At 50.6% G+C, this 12,842-nt stretch overlaps 1 protein-coding gene across 3 annotated transcripts; it reads left to right on the top strand.

Annotated features, from left to right (window-relative positions):
* Positions 1-2,710: 2,710 nt before the first annotated feature.
* On the top strand, positions 2,711-12,404 carry TMEM270 (transmembrane protein 270). Of its 3 annotated transcripts, none has more exons than XM_063667284.1 (4): positions 2,711-3,010; positions 7,319-7,754; positions 11,506-11,934; positions 12,091-12,404. In XM_063667284.1, exons 2-4 carry the CDS (start codon positions 7,683-7,685, stop codon positions 12,385-12,387), a joined length of 798 nt encoding a protein of 265 aa, XP_063523354.1. In that variant the 5' UTR covers positions 2,711-3,010; positions 7,319-7,682; the 3' UTR covers positions 12,388-12,404. The 3 variants fall into 3 exon arrangements, with proteins under 3 accessions (XP_063523354.1, XP_054352667.1, XP_054352668.1); XM_054496692.2 differs by lacking the exon at positions 2,711-3,010 and adding an exon at positions 5,881-6,296; XM_054496693.2 differs by lacking the exons at positions 2,711-3,010; positions 7,319-7,754 and adding an exon at positions 10,078-10,437.
* Positions 12,405-12,842: the final 438 nt, after the last annotated feature.

The following is a 12,842-nucleotide window of genomic DNA, read 5'->3' as shown; positions in this document are numbered from 1 at the left end:
TTGGTTCACTGCAACCTCCGCCTCCCAGGTTCAAGCGATTCTCCTGCCTCAGCCTACTGAGTAACTGAGATTACAGGCATGCACCACCACACCTGGCTAATTTTTGTATTTTTAGTAGAGACAGGGTTTCGCCATGTTGGCCAGGCTGGTCTCAAACTCCTGACTTCAGGTGATCCACCTGCCTTGGCCTCCCAAAGTGCTGGGATTATAGGTGTGAGCCTCTGCGCCCAACCCGCAGTATGGTTTAAACAGAGAGGTGAGGGGGCTTTGAGGAACATTTTATTTTTTCTTATTTTATTTCTAACTTTGTGAAACCCTAGGAAATATCCTAGAAACATTTGCTTTAGGACATGAGACAAAAGAGCAAGTAGATGCCGGGCGTGGTGGCTCACACCTGTAATCCCAGCACTTTGGGAGGCTGAAGAAGGGGGATTGCTTGAGGCCAGAAGTTGAAGACCAGCCTGGGCAACATAGCAAGATCCTGCCTCTACAAAAAAAAAATTTTTTCTTTTAAATTAGCCAGCCTTGGTGACATGCATCTGTAGTCTACTCAAGAAGCTGAGGCGAGTCTGGGCGGGGTGGCTCATGCCTGTAATCTCAGCACTTTGGGAGGTCAAGGCGGGTGGATCACCTGAGGTCAGGAGTTCAAGACCAGCCTGACCAACATGGTAAAAATCCCATCTCTACTAAAAATACAAAAAGTAGCCGGGAGTGGTGGTGTGCGCCTGTAGTCCCAGCTACTCGGGAGGCTGAGGTGGGAGAATCGCTTGAACCTGGGAGGCGAAGGTTGCAGTGAGACAAGAATGTTCCACTGCACTCCAGCCTGGGTGACAGAGTGAGACTCTGTCTCAAACAAAACAAAACAAAACAAAACAAAAACAAAAACAAAAATAAAAAGAGCAAGTAGAGAAAGAGGGAGTGGATGAGGATGGGGCAGGGGTGTTGGGAGAATGTCCCAGAGAAAGGTCTAGGTGAGCTGGCAGAAAACAAGTGTCTAAAAAGTTTGGTTCTGAACAAATTGATTGATAAATGAATTGGTGAATGTTATGAATAATTTCCATTGCTTTTTTTATATGTTAATTATTTTTAAATTTATTTAGTTGTTTATTTTTGAGACATAGTCTTGCTCTGTCACTCAGATTGGAGTACGGTGTCGCAAACACAGCTCACTGCAGCCTCCACCTCCTGGGCTCACGCGATCCTCCCACCACAGCCTCCTGAGTAGCTGGGACTACAGGTGTTCACTACCACTCCTGCCTAATTTTTGTATTTTTTTTTTTTTTGTAGAGACAGGGGTCTTGTTATGTTGCTAGGGCTGGCTTTGAACTCCTAGGCTTAAGCGATCCTCCTTCTTCAGCCTTCCAAAATGCTTGGATTACAGGCATGAGCCACTGTGTCCAGCCTGCATTTATGCTTTTTTGTCCATTTCTCGGCACTTTTATTTTGGGATGAATAATGTTTTTGAACCATGGGATGGTTTGACACCATTATATCCCTTTTAAAACATGTTTAAAGTATTTCCATTCATTTTTATTTAAAAATTTTTGAATTAATTTTAAGGAAGCAAAGATTTTTCTTTACATTTGGCAGTGAGCTTTTTAAAATTTAAATTTCGAAATCATGCCGGGGTCCAAGTGAATTGCCTGAAAACTGTTTGGTTGCAGTAATGATTTCCACACATTGGTTTGTGAATTAATAAAATTTTTGCACCCTGAGTGGTTTCTTTTTTACAAATTTGCACTTATTTGAAAGCAATTTTGTCCCATTTGTAGCTTATTTTGTTTTGAAAAATTCTTGAGTTCCTTTTCCTTCACAGATACCAACTTCATTACTCATCAGCTCCCATACGCTGCCAAAGGCCCCTCACAGGCTCTATTTCATTGGTTTCTCCCCACAACATTCCCTGCCCAGTTCTAAGTATTTTCCAGTTTTACAGATAAGGAAATTTGGGGCAGGAGCTCTTGTACCAGCTCATTTCAAACCCAAGTTTGTCATCTCCGAATCTATTTCTTTAACCAGGATCCAGTCCTTCATACTTTCATTGCTTTTTAATCATTATTTTCGCATGTAAGTGGCTTGGGTAAAACCATCTTCAGAAAGAAAAAATGCAGGCCAGGAGTGGTGGCTCACACCTGTAATTCCAGCACTTTGGGAGGCTGAGGTGAGAGGATCCCTTGAGTTCAGGAGTTTGAGATCAGCCTGGGCAACTTAGTGAAACCCCATCTCTACACACACACACACACACACACACACACACAAATAGCTGGGTATGGTGGCGCACGCCTGTAGCTTAGCTACTCAGGAGGCTGAGGCAGGAGGACAATTTGAGGCCAAGAGTTCAAGACAACCTGGGCAACATAGCGAGATCTCCCTCTCTAAAATATTTAAAAACAAAAACAAAAACAAAAAACAGAAAGAAGAAACACCAAGCTCCAATAAGTATACAGACATATTTATCCTTTTTGCGTATTTTTTGGCAAAAAAAAAAAAAAAAAAAAAGTGAAGATTTGAAACGAAATGAAGTTTTAACTTAGGAACATGACATAAAAAAAGATTTTGGTCCTGATCATTTCTCCGTGGTTTTGCCTCCAGCAACCCAGGCATGACGAGACCTGCACAGGGCGAACTCCTGGGGATGACGTGACGTTGCTGTTACCGGGAAACCGGCCTCGCAGGGCTTGGGGACCAAGCGAGTCGTTGGGAACCACCCACCCGCGCGGGGCGCCCAGGCGCGCCCCGGTGTCTGCTGCCCCCGCGCGGCCGCGCTGCAGTCCTGCACCCTCGGGGGCTCACCTGAGAGCCGATGGGTACCCGGGCTGGCAGACCTCAGAGGTGGGCTTCCTGCTTCTCCTTTCACCCTGGGTCCTGGGGCGAAGGAGGGCAGAGGCCGGTGAACGGCGTCTCCACCCCCCGGCGTTGTGCAAGGCAGCGGCTACTGATAACTGGGGTTTCCTGCCTGGTCCTCCCTGCTACCCTGCAAAGTGAAACTCCAAAGCCACACAGAACAATGGTGCGTGGATGGCCTTGAACCTGGTGCTGAGTAAGAAAGAGAAGGGCGCGAGCGGGGGGAAGCTTTGGACTGAGGGTTCAAGGCTCCCAGTTGATTGATCTACATTGGAGGCTCCTCTCACAGCAGGTCCTGCTACCTTCAGGTGCAACCTGGTAGGTAGGGCCGTTATTCATTTCTTTCTTTTTTTGGACAGGATCTTACTTTTTCACCCAGGCTGGAGTGCAGTGGTGCAATCAGGCTTACTGCAGACTCGACCTCATGGGCTCAAGCGATCCTTCTGCCTCAGCCTACTGAGTAGCTGGGACCACAGGCACGTGCCACCATGCCCGGCTAATTTTTGAATTTTTTTGTAGAGATGGGGTCTTGCTATATTGCCCAGGCTGGTCTCAAACTCCTGGGCTCAAGCAGTCCTTCCACGTCTGCCTCCTAAAGTGCTGGGATTGGAGGCCTGAGCCACTGCACCCAGCCGTCATTTTTCTTTTCTTTTCTTTCTTTTTTTTTTTGAGACAGAGTCTCGCTCTGTCGCCCAGGCTGGAGTGCAGTGGCATGATCTTGGCTCATTGGTTGCAACCTCTGCCTCCCAGGTTCAAGCAATTCTCCTGTCTCAGCCTCCCGAGTAGCTGGGATTACAGGCACATGCCACCACGCCCGGCTAATTTTTTTGTATTTTTAGTAGAGACGGGGTTTCGCCATGTTGTCCAGGCTGGTCTATAATTCCTGATCTCAGGTGATCCACCGGCCTTGGCCTCCCAAAGTGCTGGGATTACAGGCATGAGCCACCGTGCCCAGCCAGCCTTCATTTCTTAATTCAACAAATTTACGCAGAGCTCCTTCTGTGCCCCTGGCACCGTTCTAGGCATGGGTTGCAGCAGTGAGGGAGGTTCACGGCTCTTGCCTTCAGAAGTGGCTTGGCAGGAACGGGAGAAGGCAGGAAGATGAGAAGGTGATCCCGGGATTTCTGGCTTGTGGACCTGCGTGGTTGGGACTGCTCTCCCTCAGTTAGCTTAGGGGACATCCTGAGTGGGTTTCACACCCCACTGGAGGCTCCTGACATCTGACACTAGGTATCCAGGCTTCTGTGGGCACCTGTTCCTGTGGTCTGGGCAGCCACAGAGCCACAAAGAGCCCTGGCTGGAATCTAGCTTGGGGACCAAGACCAGGGCTTTGGTGGGGGCAGGGAAGGGCAGGTGACTAGAGCTGGGACTGAGACATGAGCCTAGCATTCCCATGGGGCTGCCTGTAGGGGCTGTGGGGCAGAGTGAGGTCTCTTCTGCTCTAGCTCTCACCCTGACCACGGGGAGTGTGGTCAGTATGAGGCTGGAGATATTAGCTCAGCCTCCGTGGCAGTGGAGTTCTGGGGATAGGCATGCCAGGTGACGGTGGTGGAAAACCAAAGAGAGGAGGGAAAACAAACTGCAAATCCCAGTCTCAGCCACCTCTCTCTTTTCTTTTCTTTTCTCTTTTCTTTTCTTTTCTCCTTCCTTCCTTCATTTCTTTTTTTTTTTTTTTTTGAGATGGAGTCTTGCTCTGTCACCCAGGCTGGAGTACAGTGGCCTGATCTCAGCTCACTGCAACCTCTGCTTCCCGGGTTCAAGTGATTCTCTTGCCTCAGCCTCCTGAGTAGCTGGGATTACAGGCGCGCACCACTACAACCAGCTAACTTTTATATTTTTGGTAGAGACCAGGTTTCTTCATGCTGCCCAAGCTGGTCTTGAACTCCTGGCCTCAAGTGATCCGTCTGCTTCGTCCTCCAAAAGTGCTAGGATTACAGGATTGAGCCATTGCACCTGGTTCAGCCACCACCTTCTGACCCCCAGCAATCCCTTTTCCTCTCTCTCCAAACCTACTCCTTCTCTTCCCTGCCCCCACTTGGTGGGCAGCACTACCTTCTGCCCTTCACTCGAGTCTTCTGGGTTGGGGGTATCCCTGACCCCTGTCTCGCTTTACCTCTTTTCCTGTTCATTCCTCTGTTGGGACGCAACTCTCTATGTGTCTTTCATGTGTCTGTATGTCTTGTGAGTGAGGCACTAATGGATTGCCTTTTGCCCTGGACTTTCTTTTCTAGGATATCTGTATATCAGACAACCTTGGAAGATATAGTGTCTCTTTCTGGGGCAAAAGGCAGCCCTGCTTACTGTGCATTAGAAAAGATTTGGGCTCCCTGGCCAGGTGTAGTGACTCATGCCTGCAATCCCAGCACTTTGGGAGGCGCTGGTAGGCGGATCACCTGAGGTCAGGAGTTCAGGAGCAGCCTGGCCAATATGGTGAAACCCTATCCCTACTAAAAATACAAAAATTAGCTGGGCATGGTGGTGCGTGCCTGTAATCCCAGCTACTCGGGAGGCCGAGGCAGGAGAATTGCTTGAAACTGGGAGGCGGAGGTTGCAGTGAGCGGAGATGGTGCCACTGCACTCCAGCCTGGGTGACACAGCGAGACTCCATCTCAAAAAAAAAAAAGAAAAAAATAAGGCTGGGCGAGGTGGCTCCCGCCTGTAATCCCAGCACTTTGGGAGGTGCTGGCGGGTGCATCACCTGAGGTCTGGAGTCTGAGACCAGCCTGGCCAACATGGAGAAACTCTGTCTCTACTAAAAATACAAAAAATTAGCCAGGTATGGTGGTAGGTGCCTGTAATCCCAGCTACTTGGTTGGCTGAGGCAGGAGAATCGCTTGAACCCGGGAGGCAGAGGTTGCGGTGAGCCGAGATTGTACCACTGCACTGGGTGACAGAGCAAGACTCCATCTCAGAAAAAGAAAAGAAAAGATTTGGGTTCCCTAAGCTCAAGTCACCTCTCCTGTAACACACCCACCTCAGATACTGCCAGGCATCATCTGGCCCTTGTTACATCACCCTGTGGGATTTGGAGCTCAAGGAATGAATGGAAAATGCTTATAACCTAGTTCACTGCTATTACCATTAGTAGCGTCGTCTTTGATCTCTGACCTGGGAGTTTCGTGTCTTCCTGTGGCAGCCGTGGAGCTCTGATTGGCTAACTTGTTAGCATGCAAGTGGGCAACGTCTCAGATCATCATCAGTCTTGACATCCTCCAATTCTATCTGTTGTACCTGCTACAGATTTCTGGCATCTGTTGTCTCCTTTCCCAGGGCCTCAGGACGGGTCAAGGCTCCCATCATCACATGTCTAGGGGTTCATTTGTTCTGGATTCCTTTTTGCTCTCCCTACCCCAGAGTCCTCTGCCTCAGTTTCCATGCACACTGCTTGAGCTGCCTGCTGCAAGACCCCCACCCGACCATCTGCTAGAGGGCTTTCTTTGGTGTTTGTGCTGGTGAGGTCGGAGGTTCAGGGGGAGTTAATGTCCAACAGGAAGTAGACAGGTCATGGAAGACAAATACCCCAGTATTCATGCTCCTTGGGTGGGGTGACTCTGAGGTGTGTTCTGCACCATTTTCCAGGGGATTTTGAGGATCAGCCCCAGTTGTCTGAACTCAAACCCTGCTCATGAACTCATCTGTCTTTGCCTCTCTTTTCTTTCTTTCCCTTCCTTCCTTTTCTCTTCCCTCCCCTCTTCTTTCTTTCTCTTTCTTTCTTTCTCTTTCTTTCTTTCTTTCTTTCCTTTCTTTCTTTCTTTCTTTCTTTCTTTCTCTTTCTTTCTTTCTTTCTTTCTTTCTTTCTTTCTTTCTTTCTTTCTTTCTTTCTTTCTTTCTTTCTTCTTTCTCTCTCTCTCGCTCCCCCTTCCCTCCCCTCCCCTCCCTTCCCCTCCCTTCCCCTCCCCTTCCCTTCCCTTCCCTTCCTTCTTTTTTTTGACAGAGTCTCGCTCTCTTGCCCAGGCTGGAGTGCAGTGGCATGATCTCAGCCCGCTGCAACCTCCGCCTTCCGGGTTCAAGCGATTCTCCTGCCTCAGCCTCCTGAGCAGCTGAGATTATAGGCGTGCACCACCATGCCAGGCTATTTTTTTTTTTTTTTTTGTATTTTTAGCAGAGATGGGGTTTCACCATGTTGGTCACGCTAGTCTCAAACTCCTGACCTCGTGATCTGCCTGCCTTGGTCTCCCAAAGTGCTGGGATTACAGGCGTGAGCCACCGCACCTGGCCCCTTGCCTCACTTTCTGACTTCCTACGGATGCTTGCAGGGCCCACTCCCCAAATAAACTCCTCGAACTTCAATTTTTTTTTCTTTGTTTAGAGATAGGGTCTTGCCCTGTCACCCAGGCTGGAGTGATCCTGGCTCACTGCAACCTCTATCTACTGGGCTCAAGTAATTCTCCCACTTTAGCCTCCTGAGTAGTTGGGACTACAGGTGTGCACAACCAAGGCTGGCTAATTTTTTTCTTTTTTTGTTTTTTTGTAGAGACACGGTCTTGCTATGTTGCCCATGCTGGTCTCAAACTCCTGGCCTCAAGAGATCCTCCTACCTTGGCCTCCCAAAGCATTGGGAATCCAGGCATGAACCCCCGTTCCTAGGCGGCACTTGATTCCTGTTCCAAGATCTGGGGAAATCTGACCTGAAGGAAGATTTGCTCTAAGACCTCCTTGGCCACATTGGGGTCAGACGTGGACTGGAGGTTTCAGAGGAAGCAGTGGAGTGGCAGGAGCCAGGTAAAGGTGGCGGGTCTCTTGGGGCAACCGGGTCCCCATGGTAACTTGGCCCCCACCTTGTGGCATTTGTGAGGTCACCTGCTTCTCCCAGCTGGAGGACGAGAGGGAGGCCAGACATGGAGGCCCTTCCTCCAGTCAGATCCAGCCTTTTGGGGATTCTGTTGCAGGTTATGAGGCTCTCAGTGCTGGTGAGTGGGGGCTGGGGGTAAGTGGGGCAGGGACCACACACTAGGCCCTTTACAAAGCCACCTCAGAGCTGCCGGACCCAAGCCCTGCCTGTCCCATCCAGTGGAACTAGGTGGCTGCCTGCCTTCCAGAATAATCTGACAGCTCCCAGAAGCCCCACTCCAAACTACAGTGCTGACATTTTCTTTTCTTTTCTTTATTTAGAGACAGGGTCTCGCTCAGTTGCCCAGCCTGGAGCGCAGTGGTGCCGGCTCAGCTCATTGCAGCCTCCAACTCCCGGTCTCAAGCAATCCTCCCCGCTCAGCCTCCAAGTAGCTGGGACTATAGGTGTGCACCACCACGCCTGACTAATTTTTGTAATTTGTAGAGATCGTGTCTCACTACATTGCCCAGGCTGGTCTCCAACTCTTGGCCTCACATGATCCTTCTATCTCAGCTTCCCGAGGTGCTGGGATTAAAGGCGTGAGCCACCGCACCTGGCAGAATTTTCTCTATTGAGGGTCACTCCTATGGGTGAATCATTGTTTTTCCCATTCTTTTTTTTTTTTTTTTTTTTGAGACAGTCTCGCTCTGTTGCCCAGGCTGGAGTGCAGTGGTGTGATCTCAGCTCACTGCAACCTCTACCTCCTGGGTTCAAGCAGTTCTTTTGCCTCAGCCTCCTGAGCAGCTGGAACTACAGGCACGTGCCATCATGCCTGGCTAATTTTTTTGTATTTTTTGTATTTTTAATAGAGATCCTGTTAGCCAGGATGGTCTCGATCTCCTGACCTTGTGATCTGTCTGCCTCGGCTTCCCAAAGTGCTGGGATTACAGACATGAGCCACTGCGCCTGGCCCATTCATCTTTTTTTTTTTTTTAGATGGAGTCTTGCGCTGTTGCCCAGGCTGCAGTGTAATGGTGCGATCTCGGCTCACTGCAACCTCCACCTCCAGGTTCAAGCGATTCTCCTGCCTCAGCCTCCCAAGTAGCTGGGATTACAGGTGCGCGCCACCACGCCCAGCTAATTTTTTGTTATCTTTAGTAGAGACGGGGTTTCACCACATTGGCCAGGCTGGTCTCAAACTCCTGACCTCATAATCTACCCACCTTGGCCTCCCAGAGTGCTGGGATTACAGACGTGAGCCACCGCGCCTGGCCCATTCATCATTTTTAAACATACAAATGCTTGCGGTCGGGGTCACAACTCAGTCACACTTAGGAGGCCGAGGTGGGAGGATAGATTGAGCCTGGGAGGCCAAGGCTGCAGTGAGTCACAACCGTATAACAGCGGGCAGTTGAGAAAGACAGACACCATTAGATTTGCATCTTGGGACCGGGAGCTGTGGCTCACGCCTGTAATCCCCAGCACTTTGGGAGGCTGAGGTGGGCAGATCACCTGAGGTCGGGAGTTCCACACCAGCCTGACTCACATGAAAAAACCTTGTCTCTACTAAAAATACAAAATTAGCCGGGCTTGGTGGTGCATGCCTGTAGTCCCAGCTACTCAAGAGGCTGAGGCAGGACAATCGCTTGAACCTGGGAGGCGGAGGTTGCGGTGAGCCGAGATCGCACCACCATTGCACTCCAGCCTGGACAACTCTGGGCAACAAGAGCGAAACTCTGTCTCAGCAAAAAAAAAAAAAAAAAAAAAAGAAAAGAAAAAAAAAAAAAGATTTGCATCTTGGCTGTTTTACCCTCTAGCTGTGTGACTTTGGGCAAATCACTTCACCACTCTGAGCCCGTTTCCTCTCCTATAGAAATGATCTTGTGGGATCATGTGGGATATCATAGGTTTCCCTCCTCCCTGGTCTCAGCACCATAACCTGGGAGGCCCTATTTCCTACTTCTATCCTAACTCTTCTCCCTGCTGGACGCTTTTGTCTCAGCATAGCTCCACCCTCCACACCCCAAGCTCTGCAAATCCAGCCCACGAGTGGGGTCTTGCAGCCAATCTCAGATGGTGGGCCTGTGGACCCGGGGATGGGGGCTCCAGGTGGGTGGATTGGTGTCACTCAAGGGCTGGGGGCTTTCCAGCGCTGATGAAGGATCTTTCAACTCCAGGACTCAAGAACAGCTATCGCCCACCTCACCCTAGTCCTGCAGCTTCATCTCAGTGAATGGGAGACACTGTTGTCCAACTCGCCACCCAGATCAGAAATCTGGAAATCTTTTTTTTTTTCTTGAGATGGAGTCTCACTCTGTTACCCAGGCTGGAGTGCAGTGGCGTGATCTTGGCAAACTGCAACCTCCGCCTCCTGGGTTCAAGCAATTCTCCTGCCTCAGCCTCCCGAGTAGCTGGGATTACAGGCATGCACCATTATGCCCAGCTAATTTTTGTATTTTTAGGAGAGATGGGGTTTCACCAGGTTGACCAGGCTGGTCTCGAACTCTTGACCTCAGGTGATCCGTCTGCCTCGGCCTCCCAGAGTGCTGGGATTACAGGTGTGAGCCACCGTGTCCAGCTGGAAATCTGGAAGTCTTTCTGGATCTCTCTCTTTCACCCTTCTCATCAGGTCTGTCGTGAATTATGTGACCCCTGCCCCATGTCTCTCACACCTCCCTGCCGCTAATGGCATTGTCCTTTGCACCCAGCAACCCTCCTGATGCCAGGGGACAACTGGTGCAGAGGCAAAGCCCAGCTACTTGGAAGAAGACAAGTGACCTGGGTTCAAAGCCCACAGGATTGGGGCGGAGGATCCTCACATGGTAATAATAGCCGTGCAACCTCCTTCAGTCTGGAGTATTGTAAATAATCATTTAAATCCAATGGAGGCCAGGTATAGTGGCTCACGCCTGCAATCCCGGCACTTTGGGAGGCTGAGGCAGGAGGATTGCTTGAGGCCAGGAGTTCGAAACCAGCCTGGATAACATAGTAAGACCCTGCCTCTACCAAAAAAAAAAAAAAAAAAAATTAGCTGGACGTAGTGACATGCACCTATAGCTCCAGCTACTTGGGAGGCTAATCGGGGGAGGATTGCTTGAGCCTAGGAGTTCAAGACCAGCCCAGGCATAATAGGAAGATGCCATTTCTAAAAAAAAAAAAAAAAAAAAAAATTAGCCAGGCACGATGGAATGCACCTGTGGTCTCAGCTTTTTGGGAGGCTGAGATGGGAGGATTGCTTAAGTGTGGGAGATCAAGGCTGCAGTGAGCTATGATGATGCCATTGCACTCCAGCCTGGACAACAGAGTGAGATCCTGTTTCTTAAAAAAGAAAAATCCAATGGCAAGGAACCCAAATATAATATGAAACACCTTCTAATGTTCCCTTCTCAGAAGGGAGTCCTTCAAAGTGGACAGAGTTCATCCTTGCACATGTGGGGAGCTGAGGCCTTGAGGTGGGGATCTGACTCAAGGTGGTCCAGCAGCTTCACCTCTACAGTAAAAGTGGGGTTCCTGGCCAGGCATGGTGGCTCACGCCTGTAATCCCAGCACTTTGGGAGACTGAGGTGGGTGGATCACCTAAGGTCAGGAGTTTGAGACCAGCCTGACCAACATGGTGAAACTCCATCTCTACTGAAAATACAAAAACTAGCCAGGCGTGGTGGCAGGCGCCTGTAATCCCAGCTACTCAGGAGGCTGAAGCAGGAGAATCGCCCAAACCCGGGAAGTGAAGGTTGCAGTGAGCCGAGATAGCGCCATTGCACTCCAGCCTGGGCAACAAGAGTGAAACTCTGTCTCAAAAAAAAAAAAAAGAAAAAGAAAAAGAAAAAGTGGGGTTCCTGTTCCAGGAGGGTGACGATGGGTGACGGTTGTCTCTCTCTTTTCTCCTGCAGTTGATTCAGAACCGAGATCACCTCTATAATTTCCTGCTCCTCAAGATCAACCTCTTCAACCACTGGGTGTCAGGGCTGGCCCAGGAGGCCCGGGGGTCCTGTAACTGGCAGGCCCGCCTACCCCTGGGAGCTGCAGCCTGCCCCCTGGGCCAGGCTCTCCGGGCTGGGCTGGCTCTGATACAGGTCCCCGTGTGGCTGGTGCTGCAGGGACCCAGGCTGATGTGGGCTGGCATGTGGGGCGGCACCAGGACCCTGGGCCTGGCCATGCTCAGTGCCTGGGAGCAGCTGGGCCTGTCTGTGGCCATCTGGACAGACCTGTTTTTGTCATGTCTGCACGGCCTGATGTTGGTGGCCTTGCTCCTGGTGGTAGTGACCTGGAGGATGTGTCAGAAGTCCCACTGCTTCCGACCCAGCAGGCAGCTCAGTAAGGTGAGTGGTCTCGGGATGAGGCTGGGGTGTGGAGGGCAAACCTGGGGTATTGGGTGTGGCCAGGGCTAGCTGGGCTTGCGAGGGGGGAGCCACAGCCAAGCAGTGTAACCCTATGAGCTCCTAAGGGCCACCTGCCCATCTGTCTCCCTGTTCCAGGCCTTGCAAGTGAACTGCGTGGTGAGGAAGCTCCTGGCACAGCTGAGACGTCTGTATTGGTGGGTGGAGACTATGACTGCCCTCACCTCCTGGCACCTGGCCTATCTCATCACCTGGACCACCTGCCTGGCCTCCCACCTGCTGCAGGCTGCCTTTGAGCACACGACCCAGCTGGCCCAGGCCCAGGAGGTTGAACCCCAGGAGGTCTCAGGGTCTTCCTTGCTGCCCTCACTGTCTGTGTCCTCGGACTCGGAGTCTGGACTAGTTTTGCCAGAGCAAGAAACTCCCAGAGAATAAATGTATCCCCATCTGCCTCTCCTGGTCTGGCCTGGCCTACGGTCTCACTCCCTCTTCCCTAATGGGCTGGAGAGATGTGTGAGTGATGTGCACGTGTGTGCCTGCATGTGAGCCCAGGACTGCCTCTGGGAAGGAAATCACTTTCCGTCAGCATCTTCTATGGGCCAGATATCAACCATCTCAGACAATTTACTCATAATTTGGTTTAAATCTCCTAGCAACACAGGCATCAGGTTTGATTAACACCATTTACAGCTGAGAAAATTGAGCCTCAGAAGGCTGAACTTTCCCAAGGTCACAGTCTGTCAAGGGCAGAACCAGCACTGGGTCTCTAGATGTTTTGTTTCCCAGAATCCTTAACTTCTCTAGGTGCGTGCCCCGGTTCTCAGAAGTATTGGTTCCCAGAGCTTTAGGGGAGATGGGCAGTTAGAGACTTTGGCCTCTGGGGGGTGCCA

The sequence above is a fragment of the Pongo pygmaeus genome, chromosome 6, assembly GCF_028885625.2.
Source record: "Pongo pygmaeus isolate AG05252 chromosome 6, NHGRI_mPonPyg2-v2.0_pri, whole genome shotgun sequence".
Taxonomy (NCBI): domain Eukaryota; kingdom Metazoa; phylum Chordata; class Mammalia; order Primates; family Hominidae; genus Pongo; species Pongo pygmaeus.
Note: the sequence above shows the minus strand (reverse complement) of the source record. Positions and strands in the feature narration are given on the sequence as shown.